Genomic DNA, 22271 nt, shown 5'->3' on the forward strand with positions numbered 1-22271 from the left:
CTGTCTTTCTTCTGGGAAGTTGGGGATTTTAGGGGGGAGGGGTGTCTATAAAACATGTGAGTGTTACGCAACAATGATAACACTACAAATGAAGAATGAGTTAAGGTTCACTGTTCAATATTTTAATAGATCGACAATGAAAGGAGATAAAAAGGCTATACAGAGAGAAACTTTCAGTTTTAGTCATTTTAAAGCATATAACTTTACCTGGAAAAGGTGCTTTATGTTGTATATGAAAGACAGTAGCCTACACGTAATAAAAATAAAAGGAGAGGAAAATTGAACTCATTCCCCCTATATGCCCCTCCTGCTCCTGCACGTACACACGGGGATTACGTGAGGGGTGGGGCGCGCCCGTCATACCGTGCCCTCCCTACGTAGAGTGACGTCAGGACGTCGGCAGACCGTTATGTGCCGCCGCTCGGCCCGTGCTGCGCAGTTGATTCTCTCGTTAGCGGACAGTGAAGGTTACCTGCTTCAACAGTGCTTGAACGGCAACCTCTCTACTGTCATAGACCACCACAGGACGAGAACATAATTCTTTTTGATCAGCCTGACCATCGACAAATCAACTTTTAATTATCGGAAACAAAGCAAGACGTTAGCTAAGTTATCATAAACGCAACTTTGCCTGTGAGCTAACTGTTTGTTTTGCTAACAACGCGAGCCACTCGGGACAGCTTTTCGACCTCCTCAGAAGAAGACCTGCCACTGATATCATGTAAGTACACAGCTTTCACATGTACTCATCCACATGTACATTTACACGTCGCTGGCGAGCCTATATTGACGGAAACGTTTACGCTTGTCCGTGTTTGTGTTTATCTCTCCGCGCCGCCTCTTTGGCCTTGGCGCAGTTGGCACCACTTTGAGCCACTGCGCAGTCCGCCAGCGCCAAAGATGCCAAACCTGCAGCCTCGCATCTGCCAAAAAAAAAAACTTAAGTCATGTGTTCAACCCTTTTTATTATATGTATACGGTATGTTGTTTACTGCCCCCCACTCCCATAATCCCTACTTTGTACTTTCAGGCGAGGTTGACCTAACTGTAACATTAGAGAAGGAACAAGCTGTAGCCTACATTTTATATGTTGTCTTGCGTAACAAGATATATCATTGCCAAACCAGCTGACCATCAGCTGTAGTTTTGATGCCTAAATTAAATCTACAAAACACCGTCTGGGTCTGAAAAACAACCAAGTTATTATTTAGTTATTTCTCAGACCAGGGCCATGATGTCTTGTGTAAATGTGTATATACAACAGATTACCATCAGAATAATATATTGTAGTTAACTTATTTTAATTTCTGATTTAATATATCTTATGTTATTATTATTATTATTATTATTGTTATTGTTATTATTATTATTCTTTATTATTATTATCGGTTTAGGTTGTAAAATATAAAAAAAACTGTAAAAACTGACCATCACAGTTGAGCCCTTTGTGTTTTTTTCGGACCAACAAACAAAATCTCACATTTGAGAAGCTTGAGCAACAGAATATCTTGCACTGTTTCTTGATACTTGCGTGATTAACAGATTATCAAAATGCTGATTCATTCCCTGTTGATTGACTAATGAATTAATGAACCGACTAATTGCCTCGGGTGCATCTGTGTGTTTCAGAACCATGAGTTCCCAGGTAAGACAGAACTTCCACCAGGACTGCGAGGCTGCAATCAACAGGCAGATCAACCTGGAGCTGTACGCCTCCTACGTCTACCTGTCCATGGTAAGAGTTTACTGGTGTGTAGAGAGGTCAGACAATAAAAAGGCTGCTGAGCGAGCAAAAATTAGTGGAAACCCCCGGATGATACTACAGGGAGAAGTAGTTAATGTAAGGGGAACTGTGTGTACTAATTAAACTGGAAGCAGTTACTCTCGGGAAGTTGTTCTAATTCCTTTTAACTAGACTGTATTGTACTTATGTAACTGTAAGACTGTAGGTAGTGTACGTGCCAACATCTTTCAGATGGATAAGACAGCACGAGGAAGGTTTGGAGGAAGCCAGCAGCAGAGCAGCCATTTCATCTTACAACAGTGTTAGTTTGATTCACTGAAGTGAAATGTTTTCTTTGGGGGTCGAGTACTAAAACAAAGGTTGAAGTTCCTTTTTGAGATTAGGTTATTTACAGAGAAGGGTCAGAGTACATCATCTGGCCTTAACTTAACTCTAATGCAGCTTTAACCTATTGATCCTACACACAGATGTGTACATATATTCTACCTTCATGTATGTTATGTTTTAATTTTCAACCATTATGTTTTTAGTTTCTGTTAATTTTCATAAAAGATTTGCCAGGTTTTTCTTTTTAAAATAATATATTTTAATCTTATATTTTCAGCCATGCCTCTAACCCTTTATAGTATTTTTATATTACAGCAAAGTTTCATTACATACGCTGCAATAAACATTTGGATGTTACTTTAAGTATTGTGACCTCTTTTACGGAAGCAACAGTACTTGATTGTTATTGTAGCACAGAGAAGTGTCTTTAAATTATTAATAATTTTCTAATTTTCACTCTGGTTTTGTTGTATCAGATAAGTGCTATATTTTTATTATATCACTGAATTTCAGCACATTAATCGTAATACACATGGCTGTTTTTAGCTGTGTGTCATCCTGGCAGTTAACATTTCCACATTTCAGCATCATTTTATGCTTCACCTGAAGTAACTGGATAGCTAAAACATAATTTTTTCTCATTTACAGGCATACTACTTTGACCGCGATGACCAGGCATTGAACAACTTTGCCAAATTCTTCCGTCATCAGTCATCAGAGGAGCGTGAGCACGCTGAGAAGCTCATGAAAGTTCAGAACCAGAGGGGAGGGAGGATCTTCCTTCAAGACATCAGGGTATGAGCTCGTATTTCCCCTAAAGGGTGTTATTGATAATTAACTTGTGTTTTAACGTAAGCACTGGGTGTGAGATATTTTCTCTCTTCTTATCATATGGGCTACTTTGGGAGGGTAGCATAAGGCAAAGGAGATACAAAGGGTGTGAGTGTGTTCTGCTGCTTATCTTTTTCGAACACTTGCACACAACCCTGATGGCTCCAGTAAAACGTTAAACCCACTATGCCGTCTTGGTCAGGTCATTGGCCTCTACCTCTCATTAATAAGTATCTCACCGTTTTTTCTGACTTGCTTTGTGTTGCAGAAGCCAGAGAGGGATGAATGGGGCAGTGGTGTCGAGGCCCTTGAATGTGCCCTGCAGCTTGAGAAGAGCGTCAACCAGTCACTGCTGGACATGCACAAGCTCTGTTCTGATCACAATGACCCACATGTGAGTGTTAAAATGTGGCTTTGAAATCAAACAGCCAAGCAGTATAAACCACTTTTACTCATGTCACATTTTAGTTTTAGAGTGGAACACCAATCTCAAAGTGTCAAGTATTTTAGTCTACCAGAGATTAAAAAAAAACACAGATCTGAGTACAAACACCTGGGACTGGCACATTGGTTGTACACCTGCACTTTAGAGGTAACAGATTTGTGATTCACAGATGTTTGCTGCAAATTTAGCAGGTTACCTTTTCATGTTTGCAAGGAATAAAGAAATGTCTGTCAGACTTTGATGTAGGTTATTATGACACCTCTGGCTCACAGCAGAGTTATTTTAAGGCAAATGTACAATGCAGCAGACAGCTAACGTTTCTTTTTGATCAATATTCAGTTTAATTTACATCCAGTGAGTCTGAGTTTTTATTCGTTTTTGATTTGTTTTACAGTGGTCACACAGAACAGGACAAATATGACAATGTAGACAATGAAAGGAAGGAAAATTATAAACAAGATAGGCAGAACACAATTCATTCACCCACACAGTCCAACTCCCCCCTCTTCCTGCATTGAAATGAATGAAAACATGACAGTTGACACTACCTGTACCCAAAGTGTAGTAGTCACTATTTCAAATACACTTCAAATGTAGATTTCAATGAAATCATCTTACATGTAGGATTTATTTAAATCAGCAGCTTCTGGATAGCAGTACTTCTTTATAGATGCAGCTGAAATTTCTAACACTGAAAGATTATGGAAACAGGAACACCACTGTTTTTATATATAAACCAATAAAATAGAATTATCACAAGTTTCAAGCCTTCGTCAACTCAACTATAGAAACCTTTGTCTATGTTCATTTCAACATATTGCAGCAGATAAAAGAAAAAAAAGGCACTTTTCTGATTTTTTTTTTTTTTTACTGTTAAATTTGGTGTGATTGTATGATTTGGTTATTTAATTTAATGCTCTGTTTGTCTTTTTCAGATGTGCGATTTCATCGAGACACACTACCTGGACGAGCAGGTCAAGTCTATCAAAGAGCTCGCCGACTGGGTGACCAACTTGCGCCGCATGGGTGCCCCCCAGAATGGCATGGCCGAGTACCTGTTCGACAAACATACTCTGGGCAAAGAAAGCAGCTAAATCCCTCCAGAAGACACAACAGATGCATTCTTTATCTATATCTGTATATTTGTATCTCGCTTCCCTGTTCAAATTAAGAAGCCATCTGCATGCTAATGGCTAGTTGTTTGAACCTCTTATATTATTCATGTCGTTGCCATTTCCTCTTCCTGCTATCAGCCGTGACCATGTCATTACTATATAATTGCTGTTTTATGCCAGGAGCTGTTTATCACACCTAATAAAACAAACCCTCTGGATTCTGATTAGTTGTTTTTTTTATGTTTTCCCCAGATTCAAAACATTGGAAGTTATTTGAGTGGTTTAGTTAGAGCTTTGTATCTGAAAGACAGCAAAACCCATCTGCTGACAAAAACAGGTAATAATAGCACTGTTCACTTTCTGTTACCAGAGAAAACAGAAGTAGACAGTGGGTTGAAACTGTCAGTCAAATGTGATGAGGGTGAGAGAGCCTGTAATGTAGGCAGCATTTAAAGAAGTGGTGGTTATTTTCATCAAACAAATTGAGAGATGAGTTTAGGAAGACTAAAAGTCAAAGGTGAGTCCAAAAACTGGTAAAGAAAATAATTGATCTGGTAATCTGAATGTGATGAACATGACTGGGTTCTAGGAGTCTGTTGTTTCTAGAAAATATACACACCAGCAATGCTAAATAAGCAGCTTGTGAAACTAAGGAAATGCCATTGGCACAATTGTAGCCGGGTGGTAAATGGTCCATGCACGAAGTATAATTCATCATAATGAAAAATCCCATTTTTGGGGGTATTTCCTATTTCACTGTCGTAAGACGTGTAATGCAATTCTGCGCCACAAAGCGTCCGCTTGTTCCTTTATCCAACTTGTACAATGAAGATTGAAAAAGGAAGTCGAGTGCCGGAAACAGCCTTCAAAGTAAAAGTTGGGTGTTTTGAAGCATGTTGGCCACAGCTGTCAGTTTAAGGGGAGCGTAATGAAATAAATACAACCTAACAACAAATAGCCTGAATAATTTAGATAATTCATAACTGTTATACAGTGATATTTCCGCCACTTTCCCACAACTGAGCGAGATAATCACCGGGATTTCAAAGTAAAGTTTAGTAAACATCGTGTTTGAGACGGAGACTGAGCTGCTGACAAGTGATCGAACAACCGACCCTCTGATGAAGGGCTGCAACATTTATTTTCATTAATCTGCCCATTATTTTCTCAATTTATTGATTATAATTGATAGCTATTTGGTTTATAAAATGTAAGAAAATGGTGATGGTGTAACATGTTGATTACTGTTTCCAAAAAGCCGACATGACGTCCTAATATGTCCCAAAGATAATCTGTTCACTGTCATATAAGACTAAAGATCCCAGACAATACTCATATTTGAGAAGCGGGAGATGTCTTACTTAAAAATTGACTCCATCATTATCAAACTACTTGCAGATTAATTTAATAATTGACAACTAATGTATGTATCACTCCTAAACATACTCTGAACTAAATGTATGCTTTCTATTTGCTGAAAGACACCATAGGTTTGCACAATTTCTTTAACGTTTTGTGGGATTTACAACAAGCTTAACACTGCAAGCTGATATTAGTACCTATTGTACACTCATCAGCTGTTTCATTGAGGATATAACACGTTTTTTCCTGCAGCATACCATACACAGTAATCCTGTTCTAGATGAATTGTACAACAGTGTCAAACTAAATGTTTATGTCATATGTTCATTATTTTGTGAAATTACACCATATGGAAACTGTCAGAGCACACACCACATCATAATTTATTGATGTCAAGGCAGGAGAGTCAAGAACACAACAGACCCAGAAGATTGAGGCACCTTTCTGAAATGAAATCAAAAATCTAGTGCTAATAAGTATCAATATTAACAAAAATGACATTTTCTATAATGCTTATTATTAAATGTTTTTTTGGAATATAGAAATGTTAATGACAACAATTGCTGTCCGACTGAGGTGTTCATGCTTCTTCGAGCTCCACCAGCACGCCGTCACAGTCTTTAGGGTGAAGAAACATCACTGGTTTCCCATGAGCGCCTATCCGGGGCTCCGCAGACAGAGTTCTGATGTTCTTTGCTTTCAGGTCTACTATCGCAGCATTGATGTCGTCTACCTGCAACCAAGCAGCAGATTTTGCGCATTACTCATCTTCAGCTTCAGTTATTCTAATGTACAAAAAGATGATGATGAAATGCAGAAAATGTGTTTTGTTTACTGTATTGAACAAAAGTCATCATAACCACCAATTTTGGATATTTCTGTAAGAATTGCATTTTTTGGCAATTGAATAGCAAGCCCTTCTATTCTGGAAATTTCTCATAAAACTCTTTGATGTAAAAATACCTATGAATGATATATCCCTTGAATGCACTCAGTGTCTAGTTGGTGGTTGTAAAGTTTCATGATACTGTGATTATGCCAGAGCTGACAATAGTCAGGTTTTCAAAAATGGTCTCATTGCTATGAAATGGCTATTATGGGGACTAACATCATTACACATTAATGCATATGGGCTCACTGAACCCACAAGAGTCTAAGCTTTCCCATTTATGGAATGCCAAGACTGTTTAGGGACTCCAGTATGCAAAAATATTCAAATACAACATTTTTAGAATTGGCGAAAATGCATGGGATTAGAATAAATTGGGCAAGTCTGTAAAGGGGAGACTTGTGGGTACCCATAGAACCTATTTTCATTCAGATATCCCAGAGTGAGAGGTCAAGGAACCCCTTTGAATATGGCCATGCCACTTTTTCACTCACCAAAATTTAACCTAACGTTGTCGTTATTTAGCCCCTTTCTTAACAAACTAGCATAATATGGTTGGTAGCAATGGATGACTTAGGTTGTCTACTTTCATATGATACCAATATATTCACTCTACCTTTAAAACTGAGCCCGCTACAGCCTCTTATACATATCTGCAGGCCTCAGAGGGTTTATGGTTGTGAATGTGCAGGTCATCCGCCACCCACCAGGTGGGGCTGCAGCACCCTCCACACCCCTACATATCTCTATATAAGCCATCAATACGGTAAATAAAGCGTGACACATATTTTGGAGTATTTTAGAGTAGTATATACACTTGTCACTGCTCTCCGGTTGATAAACTATAAGATGGCAGCCCAGTTTCCAAATATTGGTCAAGATAATATCAATATATCTGTAGCAAGCTTTGTTTGCAAATTAAATGATTGAATCCATATCAATAACAACAGACTGACAGACTCTCACAGCAGGCATTTTGCAGCCCTGCTTTGCAACATCTTTACACCAGAAAAAGAAATTCTCCAATTTTAAGGGCATTTTTGCTTGATACAGTACAAAGACTATTAATTTCCTACTCAGTACCAGATGTGTGTACCTAATAAAGTGGGCATTAGTGTATTTAGCTGAATACTGTCAGAGCTGTCTCACCTCAATACAGATGTGGTGCATCCCTCCAGCCTTGTTCTTCTGTAAGAAGCCAGCGATCGGGCTCTTCTCTCCCAGAGGATGCAGCAGCTCCAGCTTAGTGTTGCCCAGCTCCACAAATACTGTGTAGACGCCGTGCTCAGGCAGAGGTACCTTGTCGCTCACTGTGGCCCCCAGCACATCCCGATACAGAGATGTGGCCTTCTCCATGTCAGGGACAGCAATGGCGATGTGGTTCAGCCTGCCCACCTTCCACACGGGCCCAGGGACGCCCTGACGGAGGGCTGCTGTGGTTGAATGTGCTCTCAGGCATGTGAGACGAGAACATCTGGAAAGACTTGACACTAAAAGCAGAATATAGTGAGATGATTTGTAAGTATTGAGTCAGAACATTATACCTAAACTAGAGTATCCTAATTAACCCCCATACATGCAGTACCCCCTTTTTTCTCCTTAAGTAGCTTTAAAGAATTTTAAATTGATCAAGTCTGTCTTAAAACATCAGTCAGGTGTCCATATGAACAATAAAATATATTTTTTTCACTGTAACAATTCCTCCTCCTAATACCGGCAATTAAAGGATCACTTTCAAATGTGTTTACAAAGCTTATCTAAAGCTAATATGATGTATCAGCAGTCCAAGTTAGTTAAATCAGGTGGTATCTTCCTAATTTGTTTTTTTTTGTTTTTTTTTGTTTAGAGTAAAGTTTCCTCTTTTTGTTTCCCTGTTGACCTGTGGTGGAAGTATCGTAACAAAAGTGGAGAAGTGCCACTAAAAAGTCTGTAACTTTGAAAGATGTCCACTTTGTTTGGCAAATTTGGATTGCTAAAACTTCATATTAGCTTCAGATAAACTGTGGATTTGTTCCCCATCATTTACACTGGAAGTACAGTTGGAAAGGATTTCTTAATGTTCAGTATGAAAAGGAGGAATGATTACAAGAAGAAATTCTTTATTCAGAACCCCATTAGCTTTCACTAAGTGGTCGCTTTTCTTTTTGGTGTCACTCATATAATGTTCATTTGGGCAACTGATGGTTGTTTTAAGACATGTACAAATGTGATGTACATGAAAATAATCGTCTTCCACTCTGTGACAGTTGTATCATATTTATCTTTATCAGCTTGTGAATTACAGCTCACATGACATGGAAGCTACTGAACAAACATATTCATATAAGAAGCAGCATACGCACTAAAATCCAATACATTTATATGTGTCACTATTGATTTGGCGTCACTGGGTCATAAGCTTCATAATGTTTCCACTGATATATACACACATTTCACATAATGTCAAATTAGGAAATGCCACTAGCATTTAAGTCAACTTTTAGTACCGTGGATTTGAACAATGTTTGGATAAACAGCATGAGTTTGATGAACAGATAGTCCAGTGTTTCGGCGACATTTAAAACATGAGAAAATATAATGGCTACAAGACTGGGCTAATTTCACACTAGACGTCAATCAAGGCAGCAATGAATTGAATGCATTTAGTATTATATTTTAATTTCTTCAGACAAAAGAAGTCCCGTAACTTTAAATACAGTTATCGCATCATAACACGGCAAACTCAGCAACAAGAAAAACACACTGTAACTTCACGTTTAACTTTTACGTTCATAACTACGCAAACCCGCTTGAGGTTATACAATAAAACAAAGAATGGCCATCCTGACATCTGCAATTACACAATGTATGACTGAAGAGCAGACGTTTTGTTGTTAGATAGATTTTTTGACACAAACTAACCTGCAACCTTCAACACGATGGACGCCATGTTTATGCCCAGGAACCAAAGAGCAGCGGAGGAGTTTCTCGGAGAGCCTATTTACCTGCGACACACAGAGCCAGCACACATGTGAGGGTAACGATGGCTGCTGGCGGAGATATGTGCAGCGTGCTGGAGGAGTGTTTAAAGACAATAAACATCAACACAGCGCATCCAGAGACGTTTTTGAGGCAAGTATTACCTGAGCTGAGTTGTGTTGTTGAGAAACGAGCCGTAGCGGCGCCTGTTTGAGGAGACAATGTCCATTTATCTGAGTGTTAGCTTCAGCTAATTGTGCAGAGAGTTAGCACCGCTGTCACTATCACCAACCTCAACAAAATCACGACTTACTATGTCTCCTATAGGAGACTAAAGCTGGCCCTTCTGGGTCCAACTAGTTGTGTGTAGAATAGGGGAATCAATCATTCCTCTTGTTCATACTAATTATTTACTGAGCGTCTGAGCACATAATGCACTTATAGTGTAAATGATGGGGGCCAAAATCCACAAGCCTCCTTCTGTGCTGAAATGTTTTTAAAAGTTTATCTAAAGGTAACAGCTGATCTTTTTAACTTTAAAGTTCCTCTAGTGCCAAAGTCCCTTTTTTTGTTACTATGTTTCCACGGAAGCTCATCAGGGACACTGTCCAAGGAAACTCACAGAGGGAGTTTGATGCTAAAAAGACTGTAAATGTGGCAGATATACATTCGATATGACTAACTCAGACTGCTGAAGCCTCATATCCACTTTTAAATTACTATGTGGACACACTGTTGATTTTGACCCCCATCACTTTCATTAAAAGCACATTTTAATGGGATCTTTTAATAGCCAGTATGAACAGGATGAATGATTACAGTAAAGACAACATCTTTCAGTGTTCATATGGGCACCTGACTGATGTTTTAAGACAGACTTGAACAATTGCAAACCTATCCTTTAACTAGCAGTACAATTCTATCAAACCATAATTTTGCGCTGATACGGATAATGTGATTGTGATACCTGATATATTGCAAGGCAAACAACTCCTATTGTACACCAAAGTGTTTATGTAACTAAAGAGGAACAAAATTTTAATTTAGGTCTGCCACCTCACCTACAAAAATTTCCAAGGTGTAACCCTGAGTAGACTAAACTATCAAAACAAAGAACAGGAAAGCAAAATAATAGTTTTAGTGCATAAAAATATTCAGAGTAAAGTGAGGATGGACTAATACTACCTCAAATCTTACCATTATGTACTAACAGTTAATGCTAAGCCACCCAGATGACATTTAGCCTCATATTTGATGTGGTTAGTAGGTGTTAGCCTGAAGGATAAATACACTCATCAGATATATTGAATTAACTGTGTAACTTCTCTGCTCCATTTCACAAATGTTTCGTTTTATACGTGTATCAATTTATATGATGCTGGCAGAGCTCTTTATTTCAGGTGATGTTGACATACCTTGAAAGTGTGTCTAAAATTAACTGTTGTACAAAATGCATGTTATGTAACAGTACTGCATGTTGCTAAAACTGATTCTTGGCAACAGTGTAATGGCAGATTTTCACAGGTGAATTTATTACTTATCTTGCACTTAGCTGTACTACCCCTAGAATTAGAGAATAATCACACCACAGACCTGCACACAGTCTGTTGGCAAAATACAAAACAAAAAACACCTCTTGCTATTCATGAACTCACTGTATTGGTTTTGTGTTTCCATTTTTGCAGCCTTCAAGATGAAGTGGCAACAGACTTCACCTCTCTCACTAAGACCCTGTATGACCTCCACAAGGCTGCAGAGCCTGCAGATTATAAAGGTAGCCCGCTGTCACAGCTGGTGGTGGAACATTTTGATGAAGAGCAGATCTGGCAGGAGCTGGAGCTGCAAAACACTGCTGTACTAAAACACTTTAGAGATGCCATTGACGAAGCTTTGTCAGATGAGACGCTAACAGTGCTGGAAGAAGAGATGGAGGAAGAGAATGGTGATGAGGAAGCAGGAGAGAGTGATGATCAAAATGCTGAGGAGGAAGAGGAGGCGGAGGAGGAAGAAGAAGAAGAAGAGAAAGCACCCAGGCACTCAAAGAAAATGTCACAGGGTGGAGCAGAGGATTACACAGACGAGGACTCTGATTTAGATTTTGACGTGGACGCCCTGGAGAAACGGGAGAAACAGAAGAGGGGGATTGGAGGGAAGGGCTCCAAAGTGAAGGGGGTTCCCTCTGAAGTTGATGATAAGTTCTTCAAGATGTCAGAGATGGAGTCATTTCTTGATGATATGGACAAGCGAGAGGGGAAGGAGGACAAAAATGACATAGACTATTTCCAGGACCTGCCGTCTGATGGGGACGAGGAGCTTGATTTGGAAACACTTTCTACCAAAAAACAAAAGAAAACCACTGTACGTATTGTATCACTTATATTTCTTTCTACATTTATTTCTCTCATATTACACTAGATTTCGAACCTGATGAGACAAAAATACAGGAGCTATATTGATTATGGTTTATATTTACAGTCAAAGAGCTCCAGGAATGTCAAGTACAAGGACTACTTTGACGCTGTGGAGGGTGGAGCAGACAACCAGCCAGATGCTGAGGATGACAGCATGGATGAGAGCCAGGGAGACGGCGAAGAAGAATTTGATGACGAAGATGATGACCAGGATGGTGAAGAGGAGGGTGACGATGAGTAAGTGTGATTAAAATTAAATAACGCGCCTAATTAATTATTATGTTAGTCTATGTAACAGGGCTTGGTGATGGGTGGGCGAGATGCACGAGTGCAATATAAAGTTAATCCCAGCATATTTTGTGTGCAACTTTTTTCAGGGATGAAGACTTGAGCCAATCCAAAGCAGCTCTTAAAAAAGTGTCTTTTAATCTCTCTGGGGATGAGGACAGTGAGGGGGAGGAGATGGATGACATTTTTGGAGGAAAAAACAAAGCAAAGTCCGAATCAATGTCGTCTTTTGAGAAACGGCAAGAAAAGGTAAGCAGATTTAGAATGTTGCCAGTTTGGTATGATTTGATATTAGTGAGTTTTGTATTTAGGTAAGTAAGTAGTAAGTGAGTAAGTAAGTGCATGAATCCAGCAGTGTTGCATGTAGTGCTGGGTGTTGTTTCATTTTTTGTTGTTGTTAATATGATGCCTGCGTTTCAATACAATACCAAATCAATACTGTATCAATACTTAAAATGAGGCAAACTGCTCCAATGCTTCAGCGTTAAATGTCATATTAACACAAAGCAGTTGCACACAACAACTTGGAATTAAATAAAATTCAAACATTGGCTGATAAACATGAGTGAGGAAATATCAATGAATATATCAATGACTTCCTATTGCTATTGCAGATGTCAAAGAAGATCGATGAGTTGGAGAAAGCCGCTCTAGGAGAGAAGTCCTGGCAGCTGTCTGGAGAAGTGACGGCACAAACACGTCCAGAGAACAGCATGCTGGAAGAACATGTGGAGTTTGAGCAGACGTCCAGATCAGGTGTGTAACTCTTCTGCGTTTGTTGTATCTGCTTGTTGGAAAATGAGTGGATGTGATTTATACAATAGAGTGTCATACTTGGACTCGTTGATCACAGTTCCTATTATAAACAGTGAGGATTTCTTTTTCTCTGCTCTTCTAGCCCCTGCTATCACAGAAGAAACCACACTACAGCTTGAAGACATCATCAAACAGAGAATTAAAGACCAGGTCAGCATACGGGTCACAATAACTAACTAAAATAATATCAGGTGCTTTTTTTTGTTGCCTGATTATAACCCAGTACCTTTTGACTTGCGTTTCTTAGGCATTTGATGACGTAGTCCGCAAAGAGAAACCCAAAGAGGAAGTGTTTGAGTACAAGAAGAGGCTAACGTTGGACCATGAGAAGAGCAAGCAGAGTCTAGCAGAAATCTATGAGCAAGAGTACCTCAAGCAGAACCAGGTTTGACTCTTATCTTGTTTTCGCAGTTAGTTGAACACATGAATGTTTGCTGTATCCACTTTCTCGTTTTTTTTTTTTTTTCTCAATCTTTCTTCCCGGAATTGATTTTTTATTTTTTTATTTTAGAGGCTCTATTTTGGCCAAGTGTTTTATTTTATTACCTTACAGCACTACCTCAGAGAGCAGTGTTTATGTGCAGTATAGGGTTTTGAATTGCAATACTTGCAGAATCGCAATTATCAAGAATCATGATACAAATGGAATCGGCACCTTAGAATCGTGATACAATCGAATCATGACCAAAGCATATCGTCCCACCCCTAATGTATTGTATTATGTATATTATTTCAGCAAAAGACAGAGGAGAAGGAGAATCCATCCCATGTTGAAATTCAGAAGCTCATGGACACACTCTTCCTAAAGTTGGATGCTCTCTCCAACTTCCACTTCACACCTAAGCCGGTAAGTTTTGCCCGACAGCATCAACAAAAAGGACCCATTTTATTAGGTAGTAACAGAGCTGCAACTGCATATACTGAATGTTGTAGTTATATGTCATTGAATTTGACACACATTATTCATTAATGTTAAAACAGTAAGAGTAAAGATTAGAACATGCCTAAAATAATTACAATGATCGTTTGTACAATTCTGAAAGACAGACAAGTGTCATATGTTGCTATAAATCACAGATGTATTTATCAAAACAACTTTTTGTGTTGGATGGAAGTGCATTTAAAAGCTTAAAACATGTTTTCATCTCACAAAACATAAATGGCACAATACAATAAAAAAATATTTGAAATGGTGACACTTTTGAACATATCTCAAAAAATATTGTCTGTAAACGGGGGCGTGGCAAACAGTTGCCAAACCACTGCAGTAATTAAAAAAGACTCATACGATGCCTCTCTGTCTCCAGCCTGTGCCTGAGGTGAAGGTGGTGTCAAACTTGCCTTCCATCACAATGGAGGAGGTGGCTCCAGTCAGTGTGAGTGATGGTACACTGCTCGCTCCAGAAGAAATCAAGGTTAGTCATCCATCACATTTAACCTTATAGTTTGATGTTGGTGTATTTAGAAACATGTTGTGTCTAATAATACTCTCCATCTCTCTAACTGAAGGAGAAGAACAAAGCAGGCGATATACTGGGTGATACTGAGAAGACGTTAACAGATAAGAAGCGTGAGAGACGACACAAGAAGAAGGTGAAGAGTTTCAAGATCAAGGAGAAAGAAAAGAGACAGAAACTTAAAGAGGCCAGCAAAGTTGGAGAGAACAAAAAACCGTCAAAGGCTGAAGTCACGGAAAACCTAAAGAAGCTCACAAAAGGAGGCAAAGCCACAATACTCAAGGTGGGTGTTTTTCTATCATGTTCTTCCTCATATTGTTCAGATCTGGAGCAGTACTCATAGAAGATAGTCAGAGCAGTTGTGAGTTAATGACGTGTCCTGGATCTGCTAATGTGTCGGCTGCATATCGTCCTTGCAAAGTGGGCAAGATAAAAACTTAATTGTTCAATCTCTGCTTTCACTCCGCTACCGAGGCACGTGACTGCCAACATAAACATGACTCAACTAACCTTGTGTTCCTCTGTTTCAGGACGAGGGGAAGGACAAGGCTCTGCGGTCTTCTCAGGCCTTCTTCTCTCAGCTGCAGGACCAGGTCAAAAGTCAGATCAAAAGTGCAAAGGACCAGACTTCAAAGAAGAAGAAACACAAAGAGGTTTCTGTCAGCAAACTCAAGTTATAATAACTGTGATGTTTTGTTGAGGAAGATCATCGTTTTATTGTACAGATTCTTTTTATGAGAGAGCTTCAATATATTAGATTTGAAAGTCCTTGTAAAATGTTTCCATTTCCATTCAAATTAATCAAATTCTCAAATGTTTTTGTATTTCTTTGGCAATTAGTATTTTCAACTGCAGTAATAAATGTTAATTCACATGAATATTTCAGAGCATCCTCTTTTGTCAGATGAATGTACAGAATCACAGTAATTTATAACACCAGTATTGTCTTGTTTTCTTATTGAAAAATTATAAAAGAAAGAAAAATGATTTGAGAGATGTATACGTATCTGTAATCTATGGGCACATAATTTGAGAAAACTTAATTCAGCTCATTGTCACAAACATGTCACTGCAAGAGTCTAGCAAAGATTCAAGGGTTAGAGAGAAATTACAAAAACTGAACAGATTGGTGTGTCCGAACTTTGTTTTTTCTTCTTTCTTCTCCCATGAATCATCTCTCAACCCCTCAGATTTATCTGATGACTCTCTGGAGGAGCCAGAACCCTAGGTTGAGAACCTCTCAACTAAACCTTCTAACTGTATATAATGTTGTTCAAACTAGCCTCACCTCAAGCAGCTACAATAACAGCTTCAGTATTAATAAGCTGTTGATGTTCTATGTAATGTATCATAGGGGTGAAACAAGTACTTGAATACTTAAAGTACATTTTGTTGCAATACTTATGCTGTTTTACTTAATTAGGATTTTTCATGCAGGACTTTTTCCTATAATAGAGTATTTTTACATTGTTTTATTGGTACTTCTACTTAAGGAGAGGGTCAAAGAAATTCTTTCAGAACTGTTATTGAGTTAAATATAGCTGTCAAATAAATATAGTAGAGTAAAATTATATTTCCTTCTTGAGATGTTGTGGAAGTAACTCCAAATTGTGAATTTACTATGGCATTTTATGTACTTGTTTACTTCAAACATTGGTAATTTATGCACAAGGTAGGGAAGGTTACTTTGGAAATGTAAAAGGTTACAGATAACTATTTACCCTATTTAAAATGTAATAAGTAATATGACTATTTCAATTACTAAATCAAAGTAATGTAACTTTTTTTTCCAATTACTTTTCTAATTTTCTAAGAAATGTTTTCAACTGTTAAGGTAAGTGTACCCATTAAACCCACCAAAATCTAAGTTCAGGTTTTTCATTGATACTGACATAATGACTTATAAGGGGGATCATTTCTTATGAAGCAAGATTGATCTCTCATTTGAAAATGTATTCATTAGCTTACGTAGATTTTGGAATATAAAGATATTTTATGAAAAAAGTCAAAAGTCAGGCATGGGCTTAATTGGTACTGTGACACCATTTAAGCCACAGCACGATTTACTTACAAAATATATTTTTTAAATGTTTTCAAAGAATTATAAACAGCAATATATGTATGTATTAAGAAATGAGGGGGGAAAAAACCCTCCAGGGCAAATTCTTAAAGGTCTGACTTCAGATGTAACGCCCTCCAGTAATAATTATGTTCAGTAACTAACAGATTACAGTTTAATTTATTTTGTGATTAAATTACGTAACGCAGTTACATGTAACTAGTTACTCCCCAACATTGTTTATGGCCTTAATTGTACTAGTTGCCTCATGTTTTGCATGTCACCTGTTGTAAGTAGTGAAGTAAAAAAACAGTAGCAGTAAATAAACTTATACAGAAGAAAGCTGAATGTATATCTGTGAAATAAAAGGGTAAAATCTCATAAAAATGGGGCTAGTACTAATCTCTAAAAACTGTACCACCTGACGGTACATGAGCCACGCCCCCTCTTAGGGAAATGCCCATGACGTCATTGAAGATAAACGCGGAAGTGAATCAGGCGACGAAACAGCAGACAGAAACCAAATAAGTTAGAGTGTACTCCTGACTGCTATTTACAGGTAAGTCACTGTCACTTTGTTGTCGATCAGTTGAACTGTTGCTCATTTTGAATGAACTCCCGCTGGTCAAACTACTCCAGTATGTTGGACGAGTTTGTTTTTTGGCATTTTTTGCTTAGCATTGAGAGCTAGTTAGCTTAGCTGGCGTCAACAGAAGACTGCTAACAAAGCAGAGGCTAGGTAAACAGCCAGTGTTGGCAGCACAGACACCGAGTTTGGGGCTTAATCGTCCATTTTATAGTATGTTTCAATAAATGATTTGTGAAGCAATCGAGAAAGGATATCATAATAGAGATGGCTAACATCTCTGTTATGACTGAGGCAGCCTCGTCAGGCGCCGTGTCATGCTCAAGCTAACTGTTTTTAGCTGTTCAGCTTTTCTGAGGAAGCTGAAACTTTAACTATCTGTGTGTGCTTATTTACGTGTTGTTATTGTTTGGAGTGGCTCTGTTTCGATGGGCTGGGTGGGTCATGCTCACATGATTAAAGTGACTCACAGCAGCAGAGGTGGGGGCGATGAGGGTGAAGGTTTCTATGCTGTGAGCTTATATCCAGCTGCTCTCATTGATCTCATGTCCACATAGACTCTTAACACCATGCTGGGAGGAGGCTTCAAGGCAGAGAGGCTCAGGGTGAACCTCCGCCTGGTAATCAACCGACTCAAACTCCTTGAGAAAAAAAAAAGTAAGTCCTGGGTTGAATAAATGAAAAACTCTCCCACTGTTTATTTCATAGCGCTCCTGTGGAGTCAGTATTAAGAGATGTGTGTCTGTCCTCCTTATAACCAAACTTTCCCTTTCCCATTCCTTAATTAAAATGAAGCTGAGCTTGCTCAAAAGGCCAGGAAGGAGATTGCAGATTACCTGTCATCAGGCAAAGATGAGCGGGCACGGATCCGCGTGGAGCACATCATCAGAGAGGACTATCTGGTGGAAGCCATGGAGATCCTGGAGCTTTACTGTGACCTGCTGCTGGCTCGCTTTGGCCTCATTCAGTCTATGAAGTGAGTAGCTGACCAGGTGCACCAAAAACACCACTTTTACCACGAGGACCATGCCCCTAACAATCAGAGGGCAGCTCAGACCCTAGACTCAACACAAAATCTATCTATTCAGGACAGCTTTTCAGAGTCTATTACTCTTGTTATTCTCTTTATATTTATGTTTTTAACACTGTAGTGCTTTTAGATTCACTGCAAATTAATTATTATTACAGTATACAGGAATTATTGACAAGCAAACATGGGTCATCCTTGTTAACCTGTTTTCTGTTGCTTTAATTAGGGAGCTGGATCCAGGCTTACAGGAAGCAGTGTCCACCCTTATCTGGGCAGCTCCTCGCCTCCAGTCAGAGGTGTCTGAACTAAAAATTGTAAGTACTGTTTAAATATAACACCATTTCTTATTGAGCAACTTCTGTCATTTTATTTCTAGTAAGTATTGACAACATTATCTCTAAATGCTTCTTTCAGGTATCTGAACAGCTGTGTGCAAAATACAGCAAGGAGTATGGCAAGCTTTGTAGGACAAACCAGATTGGGACAGTCAACGACAGGGTAATTATTTTTGTCCACTGACTGCCCTTAACTTTGTTCAACAATGCATGAGTATAATCATATATCTTATGTTTACAGCTGATGCATAAACTGAGTGTGGAGGCCCCCCCCAAGATCTTGGTGGAGCGCTACCTGATAGAGATAGCTAAGAACTACAATGTGCCATATGAACCTGACGCCATGGTCCGGGTGAGCATAACAGAGTCTGATAATCAATCAGTATTAAAGATGAAGCCATACATTGTTTTTTTACCCACTCATCCACCACTTTCTCCGCCGGACAGCCTGAGGTGTGTCCTGGAGAGGAGGCAGACCTGATTGACGTTGACACTGACAAGAAATCTGGAGGAGGAGGAGGAGGAGGAGGAGGAGGAGGGGGAGGTTTCACTGCTGGTGCCATGCCCATGCCTATGCCCATGGGCATGCCTATGCCCATGGGCATGCCTATGCCAACAGCTTTCAACTATCCACCTTCCAAAGGAGCCGTAAGATATTTTCTTCATTCTGGTTTTGATGTGAGTTATGGAAGAGATGATAGAAATCTTCACTCATGTTATACCGTATGTAAGGTTTTATCATGACATCACTACATATCATCGTATAATACACTTTTTGGAAACTAAATAGAGAAACCCGACAAAGTCTTTGGCTAACCCAGTGAATTAAAAACATGACAAATCAAGACATTTAAATGCTGCAAGTATGCTGTAGATGCATATTTTCTCACTCAGCCCTGGATACCTAGTCATGCTTGTAAACATAATTTATTCCTGCCACCGCCCTAGTGCAGCAGAGGTGAGTGGAATTTTGTTTGTGGTGATAAGAAGCATCAAAAACTCCCGTTTGAAAAACTAAATAGCAACATGACTTTCCGTGAACACTGTCCAAGGAACTTATATTAATCTCCCACATCACTTCTACCGAAACCTTTTCTAATGAAACTAGTTAGCAGCACAGTCTGTGGATTATCTTCTGTCATTGATCTGTCGTTGTTGCTGCTTAACAAATTACTTTTTATTATATACTGAAGTACATAAAAAATTTTGATCATCCTATTCATTCTTTTTTGTGATTTAAGTCTTCAAACAATTGTACAATATCACTTTTACTTTACATGGCTCAAAACTGATGGTCTCAGGCTTGTACCTGACTGTTTTGTTCCTCCAGGAACCATTTAATGCACCAGTTGGAACCTACAACAGCTTCCAGCCCCCCATGGGAGGAGGGCAGCCCCCTCAGCTGCCCACTTGTCCCCCCACATACGAGTCTGTAAGTGACCGAACCCCTCCCCTCCATGCCCCCTTCCCGTCCTCACAGATGGACAGACGGACAGGGCAGGGCACCTCTCAGGGAAGAGCAGTTCCTTTAGCATGCGTGTCGTTTTGTCTGTTCTCTATGCTTCTTCACTATTTCTCAGAGTAGACCTAGAATTTGCTTTATGTGTGAGGATATAGGTAGCATGAAGTGCTAATATTGTAACCACTAACTGTTTCTCGATCAACTGCTCTGAGTGGGATTATATAGACCAGAACAGAATGCATTATAGAGAGGACTCAGGCCAGCTGAGTTTGGTGCTGTGTCACCCGTACTAAAGTTGATGGTTTCTGGAGATTCACAACGATTTCCCTTCTTACTGTTTGTTTTTACATCTACGTCATTCAACACGTATGTTTTTCTTTGTCATTACTAACACATTATATTATATATTATTTTATTTCATGATGAAGATGACATGATCCCTAACACACTTTCTTTGTGTTTCAGATTGATGATCTAAATGACAAATCTTTTGTTCCTTCCCAGATCACAGGTGAGTAGTGCCAACAACCACCATCTGTTAAAGGATCAGGCTGGTCATATTCAGTATTTAAATACAATGAAAAGGCTGAAACCAACAATGTGTTGGTCCATCTCTCAACACTTCTGTACCCTGTCTATGTCTCTTAGCCCCAAACCCATTTGCTCCTTCTGAAGACATTAAGTCTTTCAAAATGTGTCACAGATATATACTTAAATATTCCTAAAACAGCTTTGCACTGTAGTTTTTTACCAAACATCACTGAAACTGGAATAATTTGTTTATCCGTTTTGCATTTGCACACAATTTTCAGCTGTGAGTACTTTAGTGCATTGCTGAATATTTTAGAGCAGCAGGGTGATGTATGTGGGGTCAGCTCAAACTAAACTACAGTTACCGTGCTCCTAGTACTGAAAGAACATGTCACCCAGTCACAGTGTGAAATATTGATGTCTTTTTAAATAGGTTTTTGACAACAATGCAGGGCTAAGGCACAGAACAATAAGGAATACATAGACGAGACAAAAACATTTATCCATGTTTTACTCAAATATTCAGTGGTTATATTTTACACCTTCCAGTTCCCATGATTGAGAAAGTGTGTCCAAACGTTTGTCTGCTACTGTAGGCTACATAAAATACCAGCTGTGTATTTAGCTGTGTGTATGTACAAATGTGTTGTATTGAATTCCACATATCACTCTCCAGGTCCCGGCCCCTCATCTCAACCATTTGACAGCAACGCACTCCCAGAGCTCCCCTCTGTTCCCGACACACTCCCCACATCATCCTTTGGCGGGAACACCACCACCTCGGACGACATCGACTTTGACGATCTAACACGGCGCTTTGAGGAGCTGAAGAAGAAAACCTAATTGTTATGCCTCTGGTCTAAACACACATATATATAGACACACACACACAGGCCTGTGTCGTCACCTCTGCATCTCAGAACAGGAAAAAGAACTTGTTCAAGGCTCTGATCAGATTTGGATAGTTCTCCCCCTTTCTACATTTATTCTTACCTCATGTAGATAAATATAACTGATGGTGCGGTTGCTCACTCAAGCTTTTTAAATAACAGAAACCTTTCTTTTGGTAAAGCAGTACCAGTGTGTACCACGTTTTAATTTCTTTACTGTACTGCACATCATATACATTATTACATACAATCATGTGGGTGGGGACATCTGTTCTCTCATTGAAGGACTTTTAACTTTTCCAATTTGTCTGCGTGATATACTGTTGTAATAATCAAATTTAGATTTTAAGTGTTGCTTTTTTTTGAGGGTTTGGGGTCTGACTTATATATACAGTACATGCCTTGGTTCTGCTTTGCACATGTATCGACACTGTGTCACTCAGTTTTGTCTCAGACTAGTCAAACAAGTCTGACTGCCCGCCCCAGTTTGGTATTCATGCCACATAGTTTCTAGATTGTTTTTCCAAAGCGAGGCTTCAGTACTCAACAGTTGATTTCATGAAGCTTTGGGACAGGTAGAAGCCATATTTTCAGTGTCTTGTGCAAGTCGTGAGGTGTTATCACTGTGGAAAGGACATTTTGAAACACTCCTTACTCAATCAGCCCTCATATATATATACCTTGTTTGGAGCCGCTCTGAAAAAGCTTGCAGTTACATGTCAAACCTGTTCTGGT

At 39.1% G+C, this 22271-nt stretch overlaps 4 protein-coding genes across 4 annotated transcripts; 3 read left to right on the plus strand and 1 right to left on the minus strand.

The window, feature by feature from the left end:
- Positions 1–426: 426 nt before the first annotated feature.
- On the plus strand, positions 427–4686 carry fth1a (ferritin, heavy polypeptide 1a). Its single transcript, XM_053338446.1, has 5 exons — positions 427–721; positions 1630–1735; positions 2720–2866; positions 3171–3296; positions 4283–4686. Exons 2-5 carry the CDS (start codon positions 1634–1636, stop codon positions 4439–4441), a joined length of 534 nt encoding a protein of 177 aa, XP_053194421.1. The 5' UTR covers positions 427–721; positions 1630–1633; the 3' UTR covers positions 4442–4686.
- A 1473-nt stretch (positions 4687–6159) lies between these two features.
- On the minus strand, positions 6160–9653 carry mcee (methylmalonyl CoA epimerase). Its single transcript, XM_053318850.1, has 3 exons — positions 9615–9653; positions 7863–8203; positions 6160–6557 (listed from the first exon to the last, which is right to left on the minus strand). The coding sequence occupies exons 1-3, from the start codon at positions 9640–9642 to the stop codon at positions 6405–6407; spliced, it is 522 nt and encodes a 173-aa protein (XP_053174825.1). The 5' UTR covers positions 9643–9653; the 3' UTR covers positions 6160–6404.
- A 76-nt stretch (positions 9654–9729) lies between these two features.
- Positions 9730–15887, plus strand: mphosph10 (M-phase phosphoprotein 10 (U3 small nucleolar ribonucleoprotein)). Its single transcript, XM_053317813.1, has 11 exons — positions 9730–9824; positions 11357–12029; positions 12147–12319; positions 12460–12619; positions 12985–13126; positions 13269–13336; positions 13434–13571; positions 13923–14033; positions 14494–14601; positions 14696–14926; positions 15174–15887. The coding sequence occupies exons 1-11, from the start codon at positions 9736–9738 to the stop codon at positions 15321–15323; spliced, it is 2043 nt and encodes a 680-aa protein (XP_053173788.1). The 5' UTR covers positions 9730–9735; the 3' UTR covers positions 15324–15887.
- A 1313-nt stretch (positions 15888–17200) lies between these two features.
- On the plus strand, positions 17201–22027 carry ist1 (IST1 factor associated with ESCRT-III). Its single transcript, XM_053320404.1, has 10 exons — positions 17201–17261; positions 17846–17945; positions 18084–18264; positions 18545–18632; positions 18733–18816; positions 18895–19005; positions 19101–19301; positions 19984–20085; positions 20581–20626; positions 21323–22027. Exons 2-10 carry the CDS (start codon positions 17858–17860, stop codon positions 21487–21489), a joined length of 1068 nt encoding a protein of 355 aa, XP_053176379.1. The 5' UTR covers positions 17201–17261; positions 17846–17857; the 3' UTR covers positions 21490–22027.
- The last annotated feature ends 244 nt before the right edge of the window (positions 22028–22271 follow it).

This window comes from Scomber japonicus, chromosome 1 (genome assembly GCF_027409825.1).
Source record: "Scomber japonicus isolate fScoJap1 chromosome 1, fScoJap1.pri, whole genome shotgun sequence".
In the NCBI taxonomy this organism is placed as follows: domain Eukaryota; kingdom Metazoa; phylum Chordata; class Actinopteri; order Scombriformes; family Scombridae; genus Scomber; species Scomber japonicus.

Excerpts from the sequence above, each read along its gene's own strand:
- mcee (XM_053318850.1), bottom strand. The coding sequence starts at position 9,642 with ATGGCGTCCATCGTGTTGAAGGTTGCAG. Across the intron at positions 8,204-9,614 it reads CATCGTGTTGAAGGTTGCAG|TGTCAAGTCTTTCCAGATGT; the intron begins GTTAGTTTGTGT and ends TTCTGCTTTTAG. Across the intron at positions 6,558-7,862 it reads TGCACCACATCTGTATTGAG|GTAGACGACATCAATGCTGC; the intron begins GTGAGACAGCTC and ends GCTTGGTTGCAG.
- mphosph10 (XM_053317813.1), top strand. The coding sequence starts at position 9,736 with ATGGCTGCTGGCGGAGATATGTGCAGCGTGCTGGAGGAGTGTTTAAAG. Across the intron at positions 12,620-12,984 it reads TTGAGAAACGGCAAGAAAAG|ATGTCAAAGAAGATCGATGA; the intron begins GTAAGCAGATTT and ends TTGCTATTGCAG. Across the intron at positions 14,602-14,695 it reads TCGCTCCAGAAGAAATCAAG|GAGAAGAACAAAGCAGGCGA; the intron begins GTTAGTCATCCA and ends CTCTAACTGAAG.
- ist1 (XM_053320404.1), top strand. The coding sequence starts at position 17,858 with ATGCTGGGAGGAGGCTTCAAGGCAGAGAGGCTCAGGGTGAACCTCCGC. Across the intron at positions 18,633-18,732 it reads AGGTGTCTGAACTAAAAATT|GTATCTGAACAGCTGTGTGC; the intron begins GTAAGTACTGTT and ends TGCTTCTTTCAG. Across the intron at positions 19,006-19,100 it reads AACCTGACGCCATGGTCCGG|CCTGAGGTGTGTCCTGGAGA; the intron begins GTGAGCATAACA and ends TCCGCCGGACAG.
- fth1a (XM_053338446.1), top strand. The coding sequence starts at position 1,634 with ATGAGTTCCCAGGTAAGACAGAACTTCCACCAGGACTGCGAGGCTGCA. Across the intron at positions 2,867-3,170 it reads TCTTCCTTCAAGACATCAGG|AAGCCAGAGAGGGATGAATG; the intron begins GTATGAGCTCGT and ends TTTGTGTTGCAG. Across the intron at positions 3,297-4,282 it reads CTGATCACAATGACCCACAT|ATGTGCGATTTCATCGAGAC; the intron begins GTGAGTGTTAAA and ends TGTCTTTTTCAG.